We start from the raw sequence: 24,560 nt of genomic DNA on the forward strand, positions 1-24,560 counted from the left end.
TTCGATGGCTGGATTCGACAGTGCCGTCACACCAACAGCTTTTTATGATTAATTTTCAAAGCTCAAAGCCAGAAGAGAAACAACACACAGAGCTTGATCCCACAGGAGTCTGCTGAACCTCCTGCTCTCAGCAAGTTGCTGTATTGGGCCTTAAGGAACCTGAACCGCTGCATGAAGCTGCAGAGAGCCCCGGAGAACATACCTTCTTGTGCACCACAGAGGATGTGGAATTAATTGTGCTCTCGTCGTTATGCATCATGACCAGTTCAGGGCTGCTCTCATCCATGACCTCCTGCATGCTGTTCACACTGCTGCTCTGACTGCCCGTGCTCACAGACATACTCGGGATGGAATGGTTGCTGCCCAGACTGTCCATCTTCCGATTCAGGTTTGATCCATGCTCACTGTCCTGCAAAACAAGGGGCACCAGAGTTACAAACACTGCAGGAGATGAACTGCCTAATGCATATTCCTGCAGTGCCCAACATTGCTCTGCAATCCTGCAGTTACAGGTTCTCTGCCGCTATTTCCCAGCACCTAAATTCCTTGCTGTTCACCTCCTAAAGGCCAAACCAGATATCACCCTAAGGTTACCAGAGGCTCTCAGTCAGTTTTCTCTTTTGTCCTCTGCGGCCATAGCATCTGAGGCTGCAAGCCAGTTCTCTCTCAAATGAAGCAGGGCTGGACACAATTAGTGTTTGACTGGGAACTCTCCAGGGAACATTGAGGTGCTGCTGTAAGTAGTGCCAGTGATTGAGAAAGGGGCACTTTTCCCTCAGAGCCTGTACTGAAATAATGCTCCAGCCACGATTAGCTGAGGTGCTGTGTATCGGAGATGTAAAAACTGGGGTCCCGACTATTTGTGATCCCTTAAGAATCCCACGGCACTTTTCCCAGGAGCGGGGGTTTTAACCTTGATGTCCGGGCCAAACAGAAATGACATTCTGTCAGTTTAAATGATGCTTGTAGTTTCTATTAAGATACATCGAGTATCCTAAGCTCTTATGCAGGTGCTGCGTACTTTTAAACAGCTAAATTGCTCCGCAGAAGAGACTGTACTACAATGGGTGAAAGCATTACAATACATTTAATTACATGATCTCACAATTATTTCTCAAACACCACGATAGAACATGCCCTTTTTTCTACAAACTTAAATACACAAAAGTAGCATCCTGCAATATTTTTCCTTCCTGTGTGCTTGCATCAGTTGGATAACCATAATGGGCTAGTCTGACCTGTACTGGCTTACAGAGAAGAGAATTTATATAAAGTCATTTAAGTCAAAGGGTTATCCTCAGAGGAGATAATTCTCTACAAGGGCCTTGGGGCTCTGGAATGCTCTCCAATCTCTGGTCCACAATAGCCCTGATTAGCCAAAATTCAGTGCGTACTGCAGGGCCATCTTGTTTGGTCTGGCCTTTGAAGAGAGCTGGGGAGAGGGACTTTACTAGTCAATTAATAGGCTGTTATCTGTAGTAAGAGCTGCTGTTTGGTAGAAGGGCTAGCTGACTGAAATTTGTATTTAGTTTTGTAATGTTAAGTAATTGGCAGAGCTCTCAGTTTGTGTATGGGTGCTTTTTATTACCCTAAACCAAATTAAAAAAATCCCATTTGACAGTGATACACATGTACGAGAAAGAACAATTGTACACCAAGTTACACATGCGTCTCTAAAGCGGCAGAAGAAACCGCATATTATACCGCAGCATTTGAGAAACACTCCATGGGTATTTAATTCCAGAATGCATGTGCACAAAGGACAGCGTTGAGGCTGCACATACAACCTGAACTTTCTCACTTCCTGACCTGAGTGCCTAAACACGCAACCTTAACTTTCTCCTGATAGTTTTGGATGGGAGTTCCTTTAGAAAAAAGTTTCAAAGCTCCAAGATGTGGAACTCATTGGATATATACCCAGCGATGTTCACAATAGGGAACACATCTCCTGCACTCCCTAGGAAGCCTGTTGGAGGGAACCCTTCCCTCCCTCCCCCTCGAGGGTGGGTTTTAGGAGCTAGGAAGCTTTTGCTAACAAGATGAGCAGTGCCTGAGGCCAGAGCTTCACTCATTGTACATCCTTGCTAATTTTTATCCTGTACTGCTGAGTTAGCCATGCATACGTGTGCGACATGGCCTCCCTTAGGGACACACTGAACAAGCTTAGTGAGAAAACTCAGTGCAACATGTGCTGTGGACTGTAATTCAGTGATATAAAAACCAAATTTTATTGGAATACTCCACGGCACTTCTTGGTGATGGCTATTATCATGATACATTTCAGCACTCTAACCCCAGCGCTAGAGCTATTACATTACATTACAATGGCGAAAGTACTCCCCTTACACCCTACTTGCTGTCCTTGAAATGATTTTGTTCAGACTTTCACCAGCGGGGGAAGAGGAGGAGAACACTCCTGGGCAGAGACAGAGCCTGGGAATTTCGGTCTGAAAGTTTTGGAATATTCTAAGTGACTGACAACAGGGGGGTTAGAATGGAAATTCCTGCCCCGCTCTACCTAGCGTGGCTGGCGCTGCTGCTGCTACCATTACATAATTGCCATTCTCCTTCACAGCAGACAGCCTGGCTGCACTGCTCCAACTGGAAGTACAGGCAGGTGTTTCTTCAGAAGTGCCACCCTGTATCTCAGCACAGACGCCCCCACCTCTGAGCCCAAGACACTTCCTCCTCCCAAAATAGCACAACTGATCTAGTTGGCCCAAAAAATTAACCCCCGTTTGCTGAACTCTGACCTCTCCCCTTCACATCTGCCTGCTGCATTGTAGGAAAAAGATACACACAGTCAAGGCCACATAATATGAAGGGGCTCAATGGAAAAGGTTTTCCACGCACCAAACCATTAGATATTAGTTTATCCAAATGTGCTCATATCAAGTGACATTAAATAATCTTCCTTTAATATTAATTGACAAATCACTGGTTTCCTTCTCTAAAGCACAGTTAGTGTCAATTACTGCAAACTGATTAATTGGGCTGTTTACAGCTGATGGTTTGAACTGAATCAGATTTTAATTTTATGCCTGGCTTTGTGTATCAAACAGTGGTTTTCATTTTTTAGCATCAAAGAACTTTTAAAAAAAAGCATCTCTGCTTATCCGATTTCATTTTCGGCTCGTGATAGGCCAATTAATTGATAGAAACGTCTCAGCAATTGGAGAAACGTTGCGATGGTGCTATTGAACAGGCTTCCTTTATTTAGAAAAGAAGAGTCTAGCCCAGGGATCGGCAACGTTTGGCACGCGGCTGGCCAGGGTAAGCACCCTAGCGGGCTGGGCCAGTTTATTCACCTGCTGATGCGGCAGGTTCGGCCGATCGCGGCACCCACTCACCGCGGTTCGCCGTCCCGGGCCAATGGGGGCGGCGGGAAGCGGCGCGGGTGAGGGATGTGCTGGCCGCAGCTTCCCGCTGCTCCCATTGGCCCGGGACAGCGAACCGCGGCCAGTGGGGGCCGCGATCTGCCGAACCTGCCGCGTCAGCAGGTAAATAAACTGGCCCGGCCCGCCAGGGTGCTTGCCTGGCGAGCCGAACATTGCCGACCCCTGGTCTAGGCCATCAGTCACTGAAGGTAAAGCACATCATTTTTGAAAGTTCATTCATTTGTACCCTTCATAAACCCCAGCTGTACATTTTAAGCCACTGAGAGAGACTATGTCTTGGTAGAACTCCCTTCCCAGGAAGGGGTGGCTTTCATGATCCCGCAGCTCTCCTCTACTTTCCCTTTGGGCTTCCCAATTTCAGCTCTTCATCCCTAAAGAGCTCTCCATTGCAGCTACTCTCTTTTTGTCAGATGATCAAAACCCATTACTGACGCTCTTTAAACCAGCTGGTGAGATCACTACTGAGTGAGGTCAGCTGGTCTCCTCTTCCACCACCAGCTCCCATATCAAGCTCTTGGCACCCTTTACAGGATTTAAAACCACCACCACTAAAATCCCATTAAACCTGCTGTCCACACAATTATTATTAAATCCAGCTCAACAACAATTATATCATGCCAATAAAATAACCCCATGCCACCCTCATCCCATTCCCTCCACAGGTGAGCTTTGTAGTGTGCCTGAAAGCTCAACGCATCCAGATTTTGGCAGTCCCAGGTGAGTGGGATGTGGGACAGGCACAATCCAAAGGCAGAATCTCCTCATGTTAATGACGACAATGACTTAGATGTATATATTTAATTCCTCACAGAGTTTTCTTGGCATCCATTTATAAAGTGTGCACACAAACAAATGCTGTTAGGAACCCACTTTGGACTTAATCTTGTGCCCCTGAGATCGGCGGTGGAGGTCTAATCTAACAGCACGTAGCAAGTTAAGAGGCCAAGCTGTAAGAGAATACCTGAACAAACCTGCCCCACAACTGCAGTTTAGGGGATTTAGGAAAATTTACTTCCCTCGCTCAAAGTATCTCCGAATCCCTGTTTGGCAAGGCAGCTTCACTGCTCCACATTAAAACCTTGCCTATTCCCTCTCTGATCTGGCCTGCCTGCGAAGCCGCTATCTTCTCCTTCAAAATCCTCCTTAAAAGGAGTTTCTTCTCTGGAGCTCTCAAGAAAAAAGTTTTTCCTTTGAAAGAAGTCCAAAACTGAGCTCTCAAGACACCAACGTGTGCATATGCCTAACCTAACGTAACTGCCTTCTCTTGGGGCTGTCGCCCCTATCCGTCCTCACTCCATCTCTGCTGAACCACATGGCACTCTAACGATCTACAGCCGCACGGCGCGAACTCCTCAGGGCAGCAACCACAGCATTCCACTTGCCCCGGAAAGCACCCAGCCGGCTTTTGGACACTGTCGATGTAATTACAAACAACAGTACCTCCTCCTCCTCCAGAGACTCCGTCAGCGGCCCGTTCCGCGTCTCCTGGAAAAGGATTTTCTTCATTTTCCGGTACTGAAGGTTATCCAGCTCGCGTACAGCATCTTTCGTCCTTTGTATTAGGTCAATTAGGACCCGGGGCGGCCGGTCTCGGCGAACAAAGTCATGCTGATTTTGAAACGAGAGAAGATATATGTGGCCTCAGACACAGCACCATACATGTTTTACCAGACAACATGAGCCATTGTAATTATTACTTTAAAAATCACCTGATATGACATTTCTTCCCCCGTCCTCCACACCGTTAGGTACCAAAGCTCCCCAAATTAATTTAGCGCTGATTAGATGCACTGTACATGAGCCACATCAACATAAGTGAGCAAGCTAGCCATGCGGCAGCCTGACGTACAGCATTCAGATGGTGAAATGCTTCATTCAACGGTTATAAAATTGGCAGGAGTGCAGGACTCGGCCAAGCACAGAATATGGAGAAATATGGTCACTGTTCTACTTGACAAATATTTATAGATATATATATATACACACATACACACACACACACAAATCAGAGATCAACTCAGAGCGGGAGGGCTAATGGGTAGGGCATTAGACTATATGTCAGGAGACCTGGGGTCTATTCCCATCTCTGCCACTGACCTGCTAGGGGACCTTGGGCAAGGCACTTCATCCCCTCTGCCCATTTTCCCTCCTAGCTTTTGGTCCGTCTTGCTTGTTTAAACAAGGTGCCTTTTGGGGCAGGATCTGTCCTGTGCCTAGCACAACAGGGCCTAAATCTTGGGCAGGGCCACTGTGAAATACTGTCACACAAACAGTAACTGACCTGTTCCCTCCCTGTGTACAAGTTTCAGAGTAACAGCCATGTTAGTCTGTATCCGCAAAAAGAAGAACAGGAGTACTTGTGGCACCTTAGAGACTAACAAATTTATTAGAGCATAAGCTTTCGTGGACTACAGCCCACTTCTTCGGATGCATATAGAATGGAACATATAATGAGGAGATATATATACACACATACAGAGAGCATAAACAGGTGGGAGTTGTCTTACCAACTCTGAGAGGCCAATTAATTAAGAGAAAAAAAAAAAAACTTTTGAAGTGATAATCAAGCTAGCCCGAGTACAGACAGTGTGATAAGAAGTGTGAGAGTACTTACAAGGGGAGATAGAGTCAACGTTTGTAATGGCTCAGCAGAGCTAGAATTGATATGCAAACTAGACACAATCAACTCCGGTTTGAATAAGGACTGGGAATGGCTGAGCCATTACAAACGTTGACTCTATCTCCCCTTGTAAGTATTCTCACACTTCTTATCACACTGTCTGTACTCGGCTAGCTTGATTATCACTTCAAAAGTTTTTTTTTTCTTTTCTCTTAATTAATTGGCCTCTCAGAGTTGGTAAGACAACTCCCACCTGTTTATGCTCTCTGTATGTGTGTATATATATCTCCTCATTATATGTTCCATTCTATATGCATCCGAAGAAGTGGGCTGTAGTCCACGAAAGCTTATGCTCTAATAAATTTGTTAGTCTCTAAGGTGCCACAAGTACTCCTGTTCTTCCTCCCTGTGTACGTACACACACACACAGACACACTCACTTCTCTTTCTCTCTCTTACACACACACACACACACACACACACACACACACACACACACACACGGTAACCCAAGGAGCAACATAATCAAATTTAAACAGCAGCCAATTTGCAGATTATATACAGTTTAAGTAAAGATGAACATATAAGGTGCATAAATAAGCAGATACTCCAGGAGGAAGGAATTCTTACTCCTGTTACTGGAGATTTCCTGCCTAAACCTCATGCAAAGATTTACCCTCTAGACCTTTCAGATTCATAAACAGGAATAACGGGAGGACTAAGGGCTTTATCGCGCTCCCAGTAAGTCAATGGGAATAGGATCAGGTCCTTACATAGATCCCAGTTCAGGAAAGCACTTCAGCACAAGCTAGAGTCCATCCCTACTTAGGACAGAACTTAAAATGCCTCTTGAATGTGCCCCCTCCCCCAAACAGTCAGGAGGATACATTGTTAAGTGTTCTAAGGAACAAGTGTATCCTATATATTTCTTCAGGCACGGACAATGAAGCAAGGGGAAAAAATTCTGTACCCAGAAGGCCTGATGCAGCAAACACTCACTACTGGGAGAGCGTGAAGTATTCTGAAGAGCCCTATTGACTTTAATGGAATTAGTCACGGTAATAAGCACCACCCTGGGTTCAGGATCTGGCCCATATCTGTTCTATTTGCAATATAAATCAAATCATTCAACGAAATGAAGCCAGGTATACATGATATGCTAAGCTGAAGCACTCCTCAAGAGAGGAGTCTCATATCCAGAAGAGCCATGAGGATCAGATTAACTTGTTTTAATGATCTGTATATAGATCTGTATGCCAAAGGCTTATTTTTAAAATTTTTAAATAAATTAAAACTATTGTGCGTTTGAGTTTTATTAACGGCAATGCCCATTCATTTCAGTATCAAAGTATCTTTTACTATAACTCAAGCTTTGACGGTCATTTCACAGGGAAGAAAACTGAATAATTTCTATTCCTTTATAGGCAGACCCACCAATTTAATTTTTTTTTAAATAACGTAAACACTGGCAAGTGAATGAAGTCAACTTGCAGCTAATTGTGGGTGGAGATAAAATTACCGTTTTCATCTCACTGTAGAGAATTTTTAAAATAGAAAAAATGGATTTCAAACCATGTTACTGATTCTGGAAGTGCCAACATTAATCCATGCCAAATGCGCCCATTCAGCCAAGTACTCAAACACATGTTTTATTTTAAGCTTATATGAGTAGTCCCAGTGCAAGACATGGGACTAATTGCATGCTTTAAAGTTAAGCTGGTGTTTTAATACCTTACTGAATCAGGGCCAGAGTTAGATTGCAAGGTACATGCATGAAATAGAAGGGTAAGAAGTCATCCTTATCGAGGCAGAATAAAATTATGATTGCTTATCTGCATTATAGTAGTATCTATAAGCCCCAAACAAGATAAAGGCCCCACTGAGCCTGGCTCTGCATTCACACATATTAAGAGAGTCCTCGCCCCAAAGCATTTACAATCTAAATATAGACATGACAGATTAAGGGTGGGAAGGGAAACAGAGGCATAGAGGGGAAGTGAGTTGCCAAAGGTGACACAGCAAGTCAGTGCCAGAGCCAGGAATAGAATCCACATCTCCAAGTAATAAATGGTGAAAAATCAAGCTAGATTTAAAATTCCTTCCAGTTTAAAAAAAAAAAAAAAAAATCTATGGTGACACACACGATTGTGTGTTTTGGTTTTTAAACTACATTTTTAATGTAACTGTCCCTTTAACAAAGCTCATACCAAATACTGAGCGGACATTGCATTCATTCTCAGAAGCATTTAATTCAACAATCACTTAGTACACTCCCCATTGAAAAATACCACCACAAACATAACCTACATCCCTCCTTATGTAAAAGAGCCCGGGCTGCCCAAAAATAGCTCGAAAGAAGGAAGTACTGCATGCTGTAAGCGGAGGAACTTTGGGGCTGATGAAGAAGGGAACAAATCTGTCGTGCAGCAATCAGAATCTTCCGATAAACCAATTAAAAGGACTGAAAATGTACAATCTATGAATGACGTCTCCGCTCCAATTGTTTACACAGACTCCTGCCCAAGGTAACCATGAAATCATATCCTTCAATGAACTTGCACTATTACTAGAGAGCTGAAGGATTGCCAAGCCACATGAATGAATCATCAAGAAACTAACAACATAACCCTATTAGCTGGTCAAAGGATTATCAATGTGCTGCAAGTGGAACCAGAGAAGAAAACACTGGTATGTGCTGTACAGCACATACTCAGATCACAGGGAAAAAAATACACCAGGCTCCGAAGAGATTAAAAACGGAGCCTGATTTATCAGCATTTCAATGGAAAACCAAGCCATAGGAGTTAAATATATACACTAGATGGTCTAGGTTTACAGCAAAGCCAGAAGAAAGAGCGCAAAGCGGACTATGCAGTACAGAGCGTATGGTTTCGATTTCTCACTTCACGAACCAAGAGAGGCTCTGATGCATCCATGAGAACACATTTTACTGAGCTGAAAGAGCAACAAGAGAAGCCATAAAACAAAGGCTGAATGGTAGCCTTAGAACAAAAATCAGAATCAAAAGGCTGCAAGGTAAGCACAGAGCAGCGATCTAACCAACTGTGGAAATGAAGCAAAAGCCACTATGGAGCTAGTGATCCCTCTGCCGAAATATTCAAGGAAAAACTGAGTCCTGTTTACCTGGTGTGGAACAGCAGCATGCCAGGCAATTCTCACCAGCAGCCAGGCACTGCAACCAGAGAAATAGCAGGCCACTGATCAATTTTAAAGAAAGGGAATATGTAAAAAAAAGCCTGATGGAAAAGGGGCCGGACAAATTTCACACATGGCTACCTTCTAAAGAAATGCTGCTCCTTGAATTTCCCAAAGATAAAGCCCCTGGAGTTACACAAGGCCCCTACACTTTTCAGGTAGGCTGTAGCCAGATGACATAAGGAGTTGAATGTCTGATTTACAATTCACTTCCTATCCGTAACGTCAATGAACTGGGGACATGCCCTTCAGTATGTGGTCCCTGGCCTACTTTCATATTATAAACTGTAAACTGCTGCCAAGTAAGTGCAGCAAAGGAACTTTCTTTACTCCCAAAACAAATGGTAATTGATTAGGTTGGGAATGAAAACTGGTGAAAGACCATAAACAAAGGGCAATAATAAATGACAAAGTATCAAGCTTAGGAAAAGACTCTGATCAGTTGCTGTGGGAATTGGTGCTAAGTAAGTTTTAATTTAACACTTCGTTAATAATACAGAAAAGGGCGTAAAAGGCATGTTAATGGAAGTCACAAAGCTTACTACATTGGGTGGAGTTGCTAGCACCAGTCTGGACAGAGACATAAAAGGGCGATGCCAAGATTAGAAACATGGATAGAAAACCAAAGGAGATTCAACTTGAAAAAAATCTAATACTTTAAAAAAAATACTACATGCAAACAATAATGCTAAAAAAAGACCTAAGGGTGGCAGTGGACAGGAAATTAGACAAGATTTTGCAACAAGACAGTAGCCAAAAAGGCCAATGAAGTTTGGGGCTGTATACAAAGAAGCATCATCATTACAGAGCAGAGAGGAACTAGCCAGACCTGGGACAGTGCTTTCTGCTATGGGCACATCAATACCAGAAAGATGTGTCAAAATGGAGAGAAAGGAGGAGAACAAAACCATCAGGAGGGCTGGAAGGACTGAGCTAGGAGAAAGGAGCTGCACATCTATGGTTTGGCTAAGAGAAGAGCAAGCAGAACAATCGAGGAAACTGTAGAACCGGACAAACATTTGAAGGATGCAAACACCACGGGAGGAGAAGTGAGCGAGTGCTTCCCAGTGGCATTACTGGGATTAACAGCATGAAATTGGGAAAAGGAAAATTTAGGCTGAAAATCCTCCTAACAGGCTGCGGAACAGTCTCCCGAGAGAAATGATGGATGACCCAGTGCTGGGGCTTAAGACTAGATTGCCCAAGACTCTAGAGAATGCACCAGACAGAATAATCCTGCTCTGGCTGGGAAATGGATCAGCCAACCTAGAAGATCTTTTCCATCCCTAATTTCTATGATTAATCGGTAACTATCTGCAAACCTTGATTAAGGACTCAGGTCTCTGATCATGCAGAATGCAATGCAGTGGTGAATCTTGGAGAACTGGGAGCTCCACATCTCCCAGAAACTCCCTGCTGCTCACTCAAAATCTAAACCCAACTAGTTATACTGTTTTTTTAGATCTCCCACCACACCCACAGAGAAAGCCTGTAGCACAAACCTTACAAATCTACAGTGCAACTCCATGAAAACTAGGTAAGAGGAAACTGTCCATTGCACAACAGAAAGGTAACATTTTCCTTCATGGGAGAATGAGGGAGAAAAAAACTTGGATTGTAACAGAAGATTAATGGTCCCGCTGGTTTACAGAGGAGTTTGTGTAACGGCTCCAGGCAGGGCCTTTGTTAACGAAGGAGATCCATACAGTAACAATGGATGATAGCCAACATATGGTTCCAAAAGAGGGTGAGTCATTGGGTTACATACATCAGAGGTGGGGGAAATCTCAATGGAGATGAGTTAGGAGGGAAAAGTGATACTTAGCGCTACCATCTTGCTAGAACACAAATCTCTTGTGGCAAAGACTGTGGCAGAGCATTGGACAAAGAGGGAACCGAGCTCAAAAGAAACAAGATTAATGTACAGGCAGTTCAGGGAAGTGTCGAAGAGAAGTTTGTGCAAGCCGTACAAGTTAAGGGTCAAGAAACAGATCTGGCATCACCAGAAGGGGAGTGGAACCGCCTCAAAAGAATGCGGATTGAGGTGGTGGAAGAGGTTTGTGGGCAACATAGATGGGGAAAGCCCAGGAAAAGAGAGAAATGGTGGTGGCCTGATCAAGTGCAAATAGGAATCTGAGACAAGAAAATGGAGCATAAAAAAAAAAAAAAAAAATCGAATCCAGCGAGTGTAAACGAAAACAAATACAACGAAGCAAAGCAAGCTACCAAGCAGGCAGTGAAAGCCAAAGAGTGACCAAGACAATTTATACGCCAACCTTGTAAATGACTCACAGTTAGCTGGCAAAAATATCTATAGCATTATAAAAATGAGACGCAAAGGGAAGGAGGATGATATTGTCACACCATTAGTAAACGATGGCCAGGCGATACTACTAGTAACACCTGAACAAGTGAAGGAGCAGTAGAAAAAATACTTTGAGAGTCTCTTAAATATGGCAGGTTTCAGGGTAGCAGCCATGTTAGTCTGTATCCTCAAAAAGAACAGGAGTACTTGTGGCACCTTAGAGACTAACAAATTTATTAGAGTATAAGCTTTCGTGGGCTACAACCCACTTCTTGCATCCGAAGAAGTGGGTTGTAGCCCATGAAAGCTTATGCTCTAATAAATTTGTTAGTCTTAAATATGGCAAACCCCTTTAGGGTGGAGTGACCCTCATGTAGTGCCTGAGCCTCACACAACAGTGGGCGAGGGGAGATACGCAGTTCAGGTAATGAAGAACAGTACGGCATCAAGACTCAAAGCGACAGCAGACCTGATGAAAGTCTTGGATGAGTGAGGCATAAAATGGATGAACAGAAACGTTAAAAGTCATCTGGTGAGGCAAGACAATTCCTGAAGGCTGGTGCAAGTCTATCCTGGTCCCAGTACTTAAGAAGGGAAGTTTCCATGAATGTGAAAAGTATTGAGGGATAAAACTCATGTCGCGTGGGATGAAGATACTGGAACAGACCCTGGGGATGGCAGGATTGGAGACTGTGGAACTCCTCCTGGAACAAGAGCCGTTCAGCTTTAGGAAAGGACAAGGAACCACAGATGGCATGTCTGTAAATTGGCAAAGGACAGAGAAGTGGCTAGAGCACCAACAGGATAGTGTCTGGGCTTTTATAGACCTAGAAAAGGCATACGATAAAGTGGACAGAAAGATGCTGACACCGGTGCTGAGGTAATACGGAGTGTCTGAGGATTTAGTAACTATGGAGAATGCCCTACATAAATCACCTAAAACAGTGATCCAAACATGTTTTGTAACGACAAGCACGTTTGAAGTGAAAGTTGGACTGCACCTGTGGTCGGCCGCAAGTCCACTGCTATTTATCATATTGGTGGACTACATCAGCATGAAGATCTCAACAGGAAAAGGTGAAAAGCTGCTCTATGCAGATGACAGCAACCAGGGCGCCCTCAAAAGAAGCGACAGAGGAAATAATAAGCCAGTGGTATAACCAGATAAACTGGGATAGGTTGAAAATGAGCGTGACTAAGACAGAGTTCATGTGGATCCCTAGCCGTGCCACAGGGAAACTGGACATAGAGATTAGTGAAATGTGACTAAAGCAGACAGACCAGTTCAAGTACCTTGGTGGGTCAGGTGTGGAAGCCGGCGATCTTGAATGCGTTGGACAGTCCAGATTGAGGAATGCTGGAAGAGTGTGGAATAACATCTCAGGGATTATGCATGACAGGCGTATGCCACTGAGACTAAAAGCCCAACTGTATAGAAAAATGGTGGGCCTCGCACAGCTGTGTGGTGCAGAAGCATGGGTGACACAGAGACGGCAGGTTCAGGGCCTACAGGTGTTCAAGATGAGATGTTTTCGTGCCATAAGAGGAGTTACACGAAGAGAGAGATTTCAAAAGGAAAGTATTAGGATGTAAGTCAAAGTTCATGATGCAGCTGACAAAAACCAGAAAGGGCAACTTCACTGGTTCAGATACATGCAGACGATGAATGAAAGAGACCTGCTGAAGATAGCATGGCAGGAAAGGGACTCAGAGGAAAGCCACGGAAGCAATGGATGGATTGCATCAAAGAAAATGGTCAGTAGGTGGACCTTAGTGCCACCTTGGACAGACGAAGATGGAGGGTGTTTGCATGACGACCCAACCCCAGTTGAGGGGATAAGGGGAAGATGGAAAAGAACACACACACTAATATCCAATTTCTGATTAACATTCTTTTCCTCTCCACTTCTAAGACCATACACAAGGTCACCCTCCCTCCGGGCTAGAGAGGGAGCAGTCCTGTAACGCAGAACCCAACGCTGCTTCCTGCGCACTCCATTGCCACGCTACTGGACCAGTAGGCTGGCTTGCTGTTTTAAACTAAATCTGGAGCGCAGAAATCCCCTCTCGCCTCTCAAAGCTTTTGAGCACGTACTCTTAAGTCTCGTCTATACAACAAAAACTGCCCATTGGATAATTTAACAGTGGGTGCCTTCAACAGGGGCAACTAAACTAATGCTGGCGATGGTTTGTCCTTTCCTATGCTTATAGTTCAACTACATTCAGCACTGCTGCAGAAATTATGACTAAATCCTTTATCCGTTTGCTGCTGACAGGCTCTTCCTTCAGCTAGGGAGGCTACTCCATGAAATACTGCCTCATGAGACTTGCAACTTCCTTCCAGAACTCAAACCTGTTTTCTGCAAAGCCCATTGGGGTACAAAGGGTCAGGAGTCCTGCAACTGCTCCCAAAGTTGTTCCTCACAACATGAGTCCTTTTCCCATGCAGCTTATTCTTAGTCCTTTCCAATAGTGAACCTCAGAGCATCCTGTTACAACAGACGCATTTTAACAGGAGCAGAATGAAGTCTGAAAACAGAACATCAAGTGCCCTAATTCTCTAGCAATGCAAACAAACAAGGCCACCAGCCTTTTACATTTCACATTGTCAGGTTGCAAATTTCTGAAGGAACAATGCAGCCAGATATCAAAAGTGATTCTCAGAACCAGCAGTTTTGCCTGTAGCAGGATGGATTTCAAATGAACCATTTACATGGAAGGAGGCTTAAACGTGATGCTTTAGAAAGATGCATCAACAACAGTGACAGCCAAGGTTGTGCATAAAGGATGAAATTCATCTCTGCGCAGAGGGCCAGTCCAAGGCCACTACACAACAGGTCAGTGCAGAAAGGTGAGTTTCAGCCCAGGTTAACCACAGCTGTCTGAAGTGCCATCTTATTCCACACGACATTTGGCATTCCCAATTAGTATTTCATACTAGCAAGAGTCTGGTGGCAAGAGGTAGGGGACCATGAATTCATTCATTTATTGTCATGTGAATTTTAAGGCGGTCTTGCAAAATTCTACTGGCCCAAAGTGAGGTTTAATTTTTGGAACGGACAAGTAAAATATCACCAATTTTCCATCATCATTGAAATGTAAAAGGGTGGGCAAATGGGTTCAGTGCCTGGAATGGGAAATGGTCATGATACTTTTGCAAAGCTGCTTTAAAAAGGTCTTTGCTTCGTTCACCCACCCTTTATCATGTAAGCTGTGGGGAGAGAAGCTGTTAAATAGAACAGAAGCTGAAATTACATTTCTAAATGAAAATACATAGTGATCATAATAAAAAGGGAAAATTCTTCAGGAAAACCAATCCGCAGGGTGCAAGTAGTCCCGACCTTGCAGTGCCTCTGCCTACCTGGATACACTAGAAAATGGCCTACTCCACTCTGCCAAGCGACGTCCTGTCCCACCACCAATACTGGTAACATTACTCCACCTCCAACCTCCCTTCCTCCCCCAAACATCTGAAATAGAAAAGTGAAAAGTTACCCGCAACAGGTCTGCTGACGATGGCCTTTCCTGAGGTATTTTCTGCAAGCAGTAATCAACAAATCCCCTAAAGGAGTCCGTCCTGTAGAGAGAGAGAAATTTAAGGGGAGGGAATCATTTCAGGGGCCGGAAGGCACACTGGTGACTTTCAAAATTTATCTGCATCAGTAAGAGGGAAAAAAATAAATAAATCTGTATTTCTCTGTTCTTAAGTTCTGGGACAGGAGAGAAACTGGACTGTTGCCACGTGTACTAGTTAATTCCCTTGGTTCCTCAATGCAGGGAGAAACGCACTCACAGTGCGGGGGAAATCACAGTGTGCGTTGGGCAGCAAGATGTTCTGCACTGGAGTTCAAGTCCTTTTACTCTAGTGAAGGTGAAGTTTGCACTAGCAGATGCATCTTCCACGAGGAAGGGGCTTTCCTTTTAATAACTTGATGGTAGAGATCTCCATTTTATCCAATCATTACTGACAGTGCACCAGCTGTGGCACTTAAGCACGTGTTTCAGGGCCTTGCTCAACTGGGGCTGGTATCTTGAGGGATTCCCTGTCTCCTCATGCCCAGGAAAAGAAAAATAGTCTCCTTGAGTGTATTGTTCCCGCCCTGCCAATGAAACTCAGACATTAACACATTTCAACAGGAGTAATATTTCTGTACAGACCACACTGTTTTCCTTCTGTTTTTAGTCTCTATCTGTATTTTTGGTGCCAATGTGAGGATACAAAGGGCAATAGAAAAGTCCATCACTAACAGGGATATCAATTCATATGCCATATTCACAGGTACTCCGCAGCAAGCTTCCCCTCAATTTCAGTAACAAGACCTTTGGACTCTCTGGTGCTCCAGACCAGCAGATGGAAAGTCTGTGACAGCATCACACAGGTTCTAGTGACTTAGGACAATGAATACAACTTCTGCGTTATTAAATTGAACTTACTTTATCCTGCCCCTAAGTTTTTTTCATTTTCCATATGCTGTACATGAAGCACAGTAACTGCACAATAAACATAGTCAAGACGGAAGTTAGCAGTTTGGGCGTGTGGGTAGAAGACCAATTTTTTGGCACCTGGAAAGGCGTTCAAGGCAGATTGGGATTATGGGACAAGAACATTAGCTGAATGTTTCCATTATGAAATAACTGACGTGACAATTTGAATGGCTATCATTAGGTTTCAGAGTTAACACGTGTGCCGATAACAGGGCAAGTTCATACCCATCTATGAGCTTTGTTTCATGCTGTCCGCAGATTGAGGCTACCATCATTGCCTCAGTTACACTCCACTTTTGGAGGGTTTCCTTTGCAACCATAAAAGAGCAAGACATTTTTAAAAATCAAAGCTTGGATTCCGGAACACAAGTGCGTGGCAAGGTGAGGATTCTGCAGCCACAGAGCCCTGAATATCTGACAAAGCTCCTAAAGTGACTCCCAGGAAAAGCTAGTTGAATCTACCTATTTGCAGCTATCCTTTCTCTCACGTTTTGCTGCACAGTTACATTAACAGTTCCTCCTTCAGCCAAGCACCATTCACACCCGGAAATTCTGTTGACACTGACTTAGGTTGGCTTTATACACACACTAACATTTTACTTCATGCAGTATCTACAGGCGCGTAATTAGTACCTGCACACATTGGACTGCAGGACAGCCGAACTGACAGCAGGTCAAAGCTAAGCCTACCTACTAGAGAATATCTGTGCAGTAGCAGACATGGAACTCGACAGCTGACAGTCAATCGCTACACCGGACCAACCGCTTTCCTTGTCAGATATTTAACCACGTGAAGGGTGCTGGAGGGGCCAATGGTTTTCAGGAAAACAAAAACCAAAAGAGAACAGAGTAGCATTCTTACCATTCATTTGACTGTAACGTAGGGGAGTCATTCTGGGCTATGTGATATAAGGCACTCATTGCATTCATGTTGAAAAGGGGAGGCTTCCGTTCGGCTGGAAAGACAAGAGAAAGGAACGATAAAGCAGGCGAAGAAAACGGAGCAGGACAAGGAAGTTCAAGCAAGGTGTCGCTGCTAAATCAATAGCTCATTACTGTCGTCATGCCACATAAACCCATTATTTTAATCTCTGAGGTTAGTTCAGGACAGCCCTTTAGGGAAAACTGTTGGTCATCTGAATGCTGGATGGGACAGCTCCTGAGAAAACAAGTGCAACCCAGTGGGTTTTACCTGTAAAAAGGGTTCTAGTATCTTTTACCCTAGTGACATCTTCCTGAGTTTGGCCTGCTGCAGTAAATACAGGACAAGAAATAATTGTCGGCGCAAGTGAAGCATGATCACCATCTGCCCTGGAAAAGCTGGGAACTGGCACCTAAAAATGCTGGGTGCTCTGCCTGACAACATCTGATGTGAAAGAGGACAAGATGCCTTCGATTTTGGTGCCCTTGTAATTGCAACCAACTGGCAGAAGGACAACAATTTGCCTGCCTACCTGCTTCTTTGCTAAATTCCTCCTCAGCTCCCCTTAGCCATGGTCACTCCTGGGAGTGCACTTCTGAAAGGCTACTCAACTTCGGTCTGTCTGTGCTCTCCTCAGAACAGGGCACAACTGCTGATCAGAGAAATGGAGGCAAGAGGCCAGTTTTCACCCTGGTCCAAGGTCAGACGTACTGTGACTCAATGCAGCCAGATTTTTAAGTTCATGTCAGGTCAGAGCAGAGCAGCTGCTTGTCCCTGACATGCAATGTGCATACAACTCAACACGATTTTTTTTCCAGACTAATTTTGGCTATGCAAGAAATTGGATCCCCACCATCCTGGGTCAGACAAACGCTTGAGAGCCAGGTCCCGGTAGCTGAATAAGAAAATTGGTACTTTCCAAGAGGATTAGCAACAACAAGAAATACTTGGTAAAAAAGCTTTGAGATCCTTGAATGAAAAGCTCCATGGAAGTTCAAATATTAGTTCAGCCTCAATGCCCATATGGGGTCTATCACAATACCCATTTTACAGTGGGGAAAACAATCACAGAGAGGTTCAATGACTAGCTGAAACCCACATAGCAGGCCTGGGAAGAGAACCCAGGAGCTCTGATTCTCCATTTCTTAATTCTGAAATACAAACTGCATCAAGGGGAAGCTAGTTCTAGCCGCTGAAATGCAAGACTAGTAATTGCACCAGCCATCACACAGCAGGAGAGATGGAACTACCCCCTTTCTGTCGGAAACAACATTTCTCCCCATTCCTAGTCCACTTTGCTGAAGGTTTACCAGAAGTACCGTTTTCAGGGAGCTTTGCCTTACAGCAAAGATCACTTCCGATAGATGGCTACAAACAGAGTTTTAAAATGGGTTATTTTTTCTATGAAAATGATCTGCTGAACAAATACAAAGTTAATTTTCAAACTTTAAAACGTGCACAACCATTCTATAGAACAGCTACTGTAGCAACATATGCTAGTGCTAACTAGCCAATTATCAGTTGCCATTAATTCCTTTTTGACCTATTAACACTGACTACCCTGGTGTAGTATTTGGTTTATTAACGTTTTCTCAAAAGCCAACTCTCAAGATACAGAAGGTTCCACCATAACAGGGTACGGTCTGAATGCTTAACAACATTTAACAGCTCTCTCAGTGCAGGGTTTCACTGCTTATGTTTCGTGTTTTTCTTATAACCCTTACGTATTTGATGGGCCCTGTGTTGAGAATTATTGTGGTAACTATCACTGAATATAGGGGAGAGAACATGTATTTTACCTGCTGGTGCAGACACTGAGGAAAACACAAGGGGTCCCTGATGAGGAGACTGGGATCAAGAACAGGAGAAAACAGAACAAAGCTGTCACGGCAGAATGGTGTGGGACAGAGGGAGGGAGGGGGAGTTATCTCCGTGACCCCATTAAGAGCACAAGAGAATTGTCATCTTTGGGGTTTGTTGCTCATGTGCTGTTTCTTGCAACATGCCTCAGGGGTTTTCCTTGCTGGCTGGGGCAGCATTTAGGTTACAAGCGTGATATGTTATGCTGCCTTGTCTGAAGATTTTCCTGTGCAGTCAGGAATTCATCCCACATCATCCCACAATTAGCCATGTTGCCTATCAATCAGCGTACACCGCATGCTAGGTCTTCACCCATACGAAGCAGCCTTTGTGGACAGAAGGGCCTGGCTGCGCGATCCTCACAGAAAGAGGCAGTTACTACAGCACTGGCTGTTGACCATACTCTGGATGGCGAGATGAAAAGCTGCTCAAACGTTCGGTGTTGATGTTTGGACACTGGAGGAAAGGAACTGGTGCTTCCCTCAGCCTGAGAGAGTCAGTGACCCCCGAGCCCCCACCACTACCCGTGGCTAGTAACCCAGCAAGAGCGACTCAGGGTCTGACAATTATTATCAACAACACAGAACCCGAGTACTTGTGAGATGCCGTGTTGCTTTTTATTCCACTGAGCCCATGCAGGCTGACAGCACAGAGCTGCTGACCACCCCCCAAGACACCCCAGAGGGCACTGTGTGAGGCAGCATCTTCAGTAGCCCATCACTGTAGAGCTCCTTTCTCCCACTGCCATATATGAAGGCAGACGGATGGCATCCTCCTTCACATTGAAACTCAAGGCATGGTTTCCTTTTTTTGAGCTTTGTTTCTCTGCCTCTCAAAGTTGGTTCCCACTGTGGCATCTTGTCAGGCCTCTTACCCAGGTCCTATGGTTATCCATCAAGTGCTGTGAACCTGCTTGTCCCTCCACCCAATACAGAAGAAAATATGGGTCTATCCCCCAGGCAGACAATTCAACTGTACAGACAGCGCAGGTCAGACACACAATACACGAGGTGAGCAATTTGAGAGTGGGATAAATAATCCCGTCTCAATGGATGTGTATTTTTAAAATGGCTTCTGTGGATGAACACTGGAAAGATATCAGGGGAGAACTTGGTTTTAAGAAGGGATTTAAATGGAGCGGGCAGTGAAGCTTGCCGGAAGGGGAAGCACCGAAGAAGGAAAATAAAGAACGGAAGAGGACACACAGTGTGTGGTTAGGTGGTGGCTGGTATTAGAGGATCGGAGTGAGACGGGAAGTAGGAAGAAATGTTGCACGTTATTTTTTAGTTTCCTTTAGTTGAGGCTCCCAGAGGCTGTTGGGCGTGGGTGTCTGGAATGTAAAGATGACAATAGCAACGTGCTTCCCAATACTCGTAAGGTGCCATTCCACAATGGCTCCACACAGGGACAGGTTCACAGTGTAGGGTCAGCATCACAGTCACCTCCAGGAGTGATCAGTCTCTGTGGTTACGTCTACACTGCAGCAAAGAGCAAGATTCCCAGCCCAGGTGGACAGACTTGCACTAGCGGGGCTTAAGCCAGCACACTAGAAGTAGCGTCCGCACTGCGGGTCCGGCACGGACTCAGGATAGCCACCCAAGCTCAGACCAGGGGGTCAGGTGGGCTTGAGAGCCCGAGCTGCTGCCTGAGCCACATCAGTCACAGTGCTCGACCCCACTAGCATGAGCTCTGCTGGCTCCCAGCTGCAGTCTAGAAAATCCCTCGCTGTTGTGGCTTAACCGGCAGCGTGCACAGGGAATCAGCTGGAGTACTTCGATGGCCGAGGCTGAATTATCGACCATGTGTCGGCTCCACTCATCTGCTTGCTCAAGAATAGGATATTCATGTTCTTTCTTGGGCATAGGTTGAGGTTATTCTTTGTGGGTCTAGTGGAGTCATCCTAGGATGATAATGCCGTCGTACTGGGAAACAAGATGGACTGAAACAGCGTAAGAAGTGACGGCTGAGTGAGGACTTTAAGAACTATTCATATAGCGACTCCAACAGTTTGACAGGGTTGAAGGCATCTGTTTTTAAATCTGGGGTTACAGGAGTTTATCATCTTTGTGTACCAACAGGCCCCTTACCTGTAAGTGATTTCAAAAAAGCAGGTTGGAATCTTTATCCTTAGCTGTTGGTTATAGGCCAAATTCAACTCTGGTATAGGAGGACAATTCATTTGGACTTCATTGTAAGTTTCTTCTGCTTACACCAGCACTGAATTTGTTTCTATATCAGGAATTTGCTACCAAAGGGCTCAGTCCCCTGGATTGTACAGTACCTCAACTCCTATGGAAATCGACAGGAGTTGAGGGCATAGAGCACCTTGTAGAGACATTCAGCAACACACAGGATGGGTTCAAAGGAAGAACCTGCCAGCATCAGGAACAGTTCTCCTGTGATGACTGCAACCAATCTACTGTGGGCTCATCCATGTGTTTCTGCTGGAAGCAGATAGTGAACTCAGGAAATAGGGGATCATTCATACAGACCTGCAGAACCTCTGACAATTATAATCCACTATCATCCAGGAGGACGCTCAATTTCCAAACGTAGCAGCCAGCTGAGACACTCAAATCCTACATCTGGATGCTTAAACTGGTTCACAGGAATGTAAATGCTCTTTTTCTGTTCCTACAGTAAATGCCAATTTGAGGAACCAAATGTATGTTTGGGATGGTTTCTTAAGTGGCTCCTGTTAGAAAACTGGGCCTGCAGAATCACACTGACAGCCTTTTCTTTTGTTTTCCTCCAGAAGAACCTGTTCTTCAGAGGACTTTCAATATTCTATTAGCTACAGCAGCTTCAGTGCTTCCTCTTCTGCCAGCAATGGAGGATCTGCCCAAACCCAGCTCTGGCTAAACACATTAAAAAAGGCCAACCAAATCCTTTTTGTGCTCAGAGTTGTTATTCCCTGAGCACCTCAGGCTAGTATAAAACACACCAGTGGTGATAGTTAACTCTTGATATACCAGAGAGAATGAAGTGTTTGTAGACAAGCATTTACCTGCAGGGTTTTCTAAGTGTGTCAGGCTCTTTTTATTTAAGAGGGAGAAGAATCTTCCAGTCTTTTAGGACACCAGAATAAATCACAAATTCAGCATGATGGGTACTTGGCAAAGAAGCAGAATAATGCATTCACTCACCTAACTCAATGCACGTGATCCCAAGAGACCAAATGTCCACCTTCCCATCGTACTGTCCTTCGTCCATAGCCAAGATCACCTCTGGGGCCATCCTATCAAGCACAGCACAAAATATGCGGGTTATGGGGAAAAAAATCAACAGCACAGACCTTCTTCAAAAGACTTCAGTTGCGCAGCGGCCCCAGAACGTAAAGAATCAGCATGGAGCTGAGTAAAGCCATGCTGAAATAAAAACGCTTGCCTGCATTAGCAGCTTCTCCAAGAAGCATTTTTAAGAAAGGAAAGAAAACGAGAGGCCAACCTGGATCGTCTTGCTATTAGCACAACATGCTGGCACATGGGAGACCCACACCAATCTCAAAGGCATTGTACCTGGAGTCAGTCAGCAGGGGCTGAAGTGTCCTAAAGGCGTGACTTTCAATCTCCCCAGAGATGGTGGGTTTTTTCCACTGGCACGCCAGGAGCATTTTCCAGCAGACATGTGCAACCTGTGAGTGCAGCTATGAAAGGAACAGGGGAATCTGGAACAGAGTGGGGAAAGATGGCGGTCCAGAATAAAGGGAGGGGTGAAAAAACAGGGGACCCGGCTTGGGAAAGGTTCAACCTCTTAACTTGCTACTTCAGGGAGGAAGTAGGCTTCTCACCCCATGTACTTGTGCAGAGGTTGGGCGATAGGTGATCTCTGGCATCAATGCCCTAGAGAGTCTGCCATGAAATAAATGGAGTGTAAAGCTATGCTGGGCCACTGGGTTGGGAACATTAATCAACTCAAACAAACATCCAACAAGTTTCTTCAAAACAGAGTTCTAAATTATTTACATGCCTATCCCTGCTGCCCAGTCAGACTGACGGGGCTCTGGCCCCCCGGGCAATAGAGTCTGTCCATCACCTAGGACAAAAATCTATTTTTTAAGCTCCTGGCACTATGGTAATTGAAACAGTGACAGTGGCCACATCAAACTGTGCTGCAAAGGCCACCTTTTCTCATGGGCACTCAGGAGGAAAGTGGGTTGAAGAGCTGGGTGTGGAGGCTTTAAAAGGATGCTCAGTTAATGCTACTGGTTGGAGGTTTTTAATGCCGCATATCGTTCGTGAAGCGCCAGAAGCGAGAGAGAGGCCCTGTGAAGACTAACGTGTTCCAGCTCTACTTACCAGTAAGGGGTCCCCACAAAGGAGTTGGCAGGAGAGACTATAGACGCAGACCCAAAATCAGCTAGTTTCACCTGACCCGGTTCCGTTAGGAGAATATTTCCAGCTTTAATATCCCTTGGGAACAAAAGAGGAGAAGTGCGGTTTTGGTTACAATTAAAAATGCAGTGACACTACAGTCCATTAGCCTTTCTGCAGAATAAGAGCGATGCAGCACTGAAGATTTAAAAGCCCCCAAAGAGCGATTTTTTACTCCAGTTTATGATGATGGTGCATCGGAGCAACCAAGAATGCGCTGCTTTGTGCCAGGCACTTTACAAACACGGGGTAAGATGGACAGACTCTGCCCAAGAGAGTTTACAATCTCAGTAGATAAGAGAGACACAGGGTGGGGGAAAGGGGGGGTCACACACAAGCAGAGTGTGTCAGGGCAGCAAGTGACATTTGTGCCACTGTTGGTTTTAGTTATGAGGGAATAAGCTCACTGGAGAGAAAAGCCAGGGGAAAGGGGGTAAGAGGGGCAGGTCTGGAGGGAAACTTAAGTAAAGAGACTGGGAGAGAAGGGTGGAGAGGGCTGGAGCAAACCGCCAATCAGCCCAGGGCAGAGAAAGTCCAGTTAAAACGGTCTCTGAGTGCCCCAGGTCCCTGCTTTGGCTGCTCCTACTGGCTGGAGAAAGGGACTTGGTAATCATGTGGCTTTTCTGGGAACAGGGAACTGCCAGGCACTAGAAAGGAGAAAAGATTAATGATGACCTTGTGGTTTAGCCACTGGCCTGAGACTTAAGAGATCTGGGTTCAATACTCAGCTCTGCCACCTTGTATGACCTCGGGCATCTCACAGTAGCCATCCCGTGCCTCAGTTTCCCCATCTGAATGAGGATACGACTACTTTCGTATCTCACAGGGGTACAGCCAGGGGAGGATTAATTAGAATTGTACGGGTTCCAATTATGGTTATGATGACTAAGTAGACAGACACGATGTACAGATATGAAACCATTTAAGCTGATACAAAACATTAATTCTTAAGTGCCAGCAGTAAGGGGGTTAAATTCAAATGAACTTGTGAAATGTTGCTAAAAGGTTAAAGCCATTCATTCCATGACACTTGGCTAAGTGCCTATATAGAGCTACAGATAACGTCACCAAGCTCAGGACCCAGGCAGAATTGTCTGTCTAGTCTTTGCTATACTGGAAACGTTTCTTCTCCCACCGCCTCCCAATATAAAAGTAGGAAGAAAAACCAACAACAAAAAGATTGTTTTAGGGGATCCAGCTCTCGTTATACGCAGTATAATAATGTACTGTAAAAACTGAGACAGCATTTGGATAATGAGGGGGAAATAATACCCCAGGGATGTTTTCACATGGCAGCATCTCAATTATTTACTTTTTGCAAAAGCAGGCCCTCCGTAGAAATGGAAGGTGAGTTAAAAGTTCCAGCTGAGTCAGGCTGTTA

The 24,560-nt window shown here is 44.8% G+C and overlaps 1 protein-coding gene across 2 annotated transcripts in view; it reads right to left on the bottom strand.

Annotated features, from left to right (window-relative positions):
- Window positions 1-24,560, bottom strand: part of TAOK3 (TAO kinase 3) — a 145,521-nt gene that overhangs the window by 34,676 nt on the left and 86,285 nt on the right. For both annotated transcript variants that reach the window (XM_054006660.1, XM_054006661.1), the window contains exons 8-13: window positions 23,105-23,218; window positions 21,953-22,044; window positions 16,887-16,980; window positions 15,035-15,116; window positions 4,839-5,006; window positions 203-409 (exon numbers count right to left, since the gene is read on the bottom strand). In XM_054006660.1, coding sequence (XP_053862635.1) covers window positions 203-409; window positions 4,839-5,006; window positions 15,035-15,116; window positions 16,887-16,980; window positions 21,953-22,044; window positions 23,105-23,218 — 757 coding nt within the window. The remainder of the gene's footprint in view (window positions 1-202; window positions 410-4,838; window positions 5,007-15,034; window positions 15,117-16,886; window positions 16,981-21,952; window positions 22,045-23,104; window positions 23,219-24,560) is intronic.

The sequence above is a fragment of the Malaclemys terrapin genome, chromosome 16 (assembly GCF_027887155.1).
Source record: "Malaclemys terrapin pileata isolate rMalTer1 chromosome 16, rMalTer1.hap1, whole genome shotgun sequence".
NCBI lineage: Eukaryota > Metazoa > Chordata > Testudines > Emydidae > Malaclemys > Malaclemys terrapin.